The sequence below is a fragment of the Austrofundulus limnaeus genome, unplaced genomic scaffold (assembly GCF_001266775.1).
Source record: "Austrofundulus limnaeus strain Quisiro unplaced genomic scaffold, Austrofundulus_limnaeus-1.0 Scaffold505, whole genome shotgun sequence".
NCBI lineage: Eukaryota > Metazoa > Chordata > Actinopteri > Cyprinodontiformes > Rivulidae > Austrofundulus > Austrofundulus limnaeus.
The window spans coordinates 144,971-147,098 of record NW_013952907.1 but is presented as its reverse complement, the minus strand read 5'-3'; the positions used below and the strand labels follow the sequence as shown (position 1 = coordinate 147,098).

Sequence of the window (2,128 nt, the reverse complement as noted above, 5' to 3'; positions counted from 1 at the left end):
CACACACACACACACACACACACACACACACACACACACACACACACACACGTTTAGTTTTAGGACAAAAACCTTTGGTACCTTTGAAATGAGGGAGGAGATCATTTCTTTGAAGGTCTCATCAATCAGAACATCGATTCTTGAGTGGTACTGCTGCTGTGGAGATGGTGGGGGACAGTTGGACACATTAGGATTGAAGACATGTTTATGTTGGAGACAAGGAGGGGATAAAAACAATCGTCTGTTATTTTTATGGAAGTGTTAGTCAGCTTTGAAATGCTTCTTTGTTCTCTGTGCTGGAAAAGACAGAAATAAAAACCTTTCTAACTCTGCATGAAGTTGCCCAACCACGCAGAAACGTGCACATGTGCACGTGCACCTGCCCACCCTGGCAATGAATAAAAAACACCATCCATGTAACAGTGCTGAGTTAAACAGCTAATAGGATGCATTATGCTGCTGAATAAAATTCCCATCAGCGCTGGAAAAGCAAAGGAATCTGAAGGATACTTTTTGTGTCTTCCATCAATTAAAGCAGCTTTAGATTCCTCTAAAGCACTGGTCCTGCTGGGAGGACCAAAGGCTCATGCAAGATTCAATTAATCTGCCATTTTACATCGTGTTTGCCCCCAGCCACATGCATGAAAAAAAATTATTCATGGCACCTTCTCCCTTGAAGGAATGAGAGAAAAAAAGGCCGAGGCTAAGGACTGAATGGCAGCGGCAACAATGCCCTTTCACTGGTTGTCTAAAGAAAACCCAAATTAAAAAATTCAATCAACAAAGCACACATATCACTAACAACTGCAAGTTTGGGGAGGTCATTGCCAAATTTAGCCCCCCCCCCCCCCACATCAACAAGTCTGCCAATGGGCAGCTTTCCTAGAGCCTCATTTGGCTAATCTTGAGTACTTTTTTACCCTTTTTAACACAGCTGCCTTCTTTTTGCAGTATTGCAGCCATTAAAAGCAAAGAATAAAGGAAGTTGTTTGCGCTTTGCCATATACAAATCAAAATTTGAAAAGAACAATTATTTCTTCTGAAAACATTTGACATTTTTCTGCTTGTTGAGATATTTTCACTGCTGCTGCTTTAACTGAAGGAAAACTTTTAGGTCTGACTTCAACCACAAGTTTAACACGACCCCTAACACCCTCCTGCTGACCTGAGCTTCAGAATGACATCAGGCTAATTAGCATAAAAACAAACAAGATAAAACAAAGAATAAAACACAAACTAAAGACTTTATCCATCAAACATTTTACTTTGTGAGTCAGTTTACTTTATTTCCCAAAAAATAAATCCTAGAAATTGAGGGAGAGAAGCAGCATTTCTCTTGCTGACATGTTTTGGTGCAGATTCAGAGGCAGCGTCATGTATAGTTCTGTTCCTGTAAAAATGATAAAGTCAGTCAAATAAAACTTAGTAAAATAATTTATGTAGGGAGAGTGGATAATATTGTGTACTGAGGAAACAGCTTGGAGACACAGGCAACTCTTCATAACTGTGGTGACTCCTATGTTTTTAACCGGTTTCTTTGTTCTGCTTGAGGATGATAATGCTAAACAAAAAACTGTTCAACTTGTATCTCTCTTTGGTCAGGTGGCTGTTTTTACCAACATAGTCTGGAGATGATTGGGTGGGTGAAAGATGTGATGCTAAAGAAGGAAAGTTAAATCAGAAATCAATTCAATAAATCTCCCATCTAAACTTTACACTAGTAACCGCAGGTTCATACTATCTATCCATGCGTCCATACTATCTATCCACGTGCCCATATATCGATTTACGCGTCCATACTATCGATTTACGCGTCCATACTATCGATCCACGCGTTCATACTATCGATCCACGCATCCATACTATCCATCCACGCGTCCATATTGTCGATCCACGCGTCCATACTCTCCATCCACGCTTCCATACTTTTGAACCATGCGTCCATACTATCGATTTACGCGTCCATTGTAACGATCCACACGTCCATACTATCGATCCACATGTCCATACTATCGATCCACGCGTCCATACTCTCCATCCACGCATCCATACTCTCCATCCACGCGTCCATACTCTCCATCCACGCGTCCATACTCTCCATCCACGCGTCCATACTCTCCATCCACGC

The 2,128-nt window shown here is 41.3% G+C and overlaps 1 protein-coding gene across 13 annotated transcripts in view; it reads right to left on the bottom strand.

Annotated features, from left to right (window-relative positions):
- The window catches only part of cadps2 (Ca++-dependent secretion activator 2), a gene marked incomplete at its 5' end in the record, with an annotated part of 178,988 nt that overhangs the window by 32,545 nt on the left and 144,315 nt on the right, over nucleotides 1-2,128 (bottom strand). For 11 of the 13 annotated variants that reach the window (XM_014025857.1, XM_014025862.1, XM_014025860.1 and 8 more), the window contains 1 exon segment: nucleotides 82-156. In XM_014025857.1, the coding sequence (XP_013881311.1) occupies nucleotides 82-156 (75 nt within the window). 13 annotated transcript variants of the gene reach the window in all.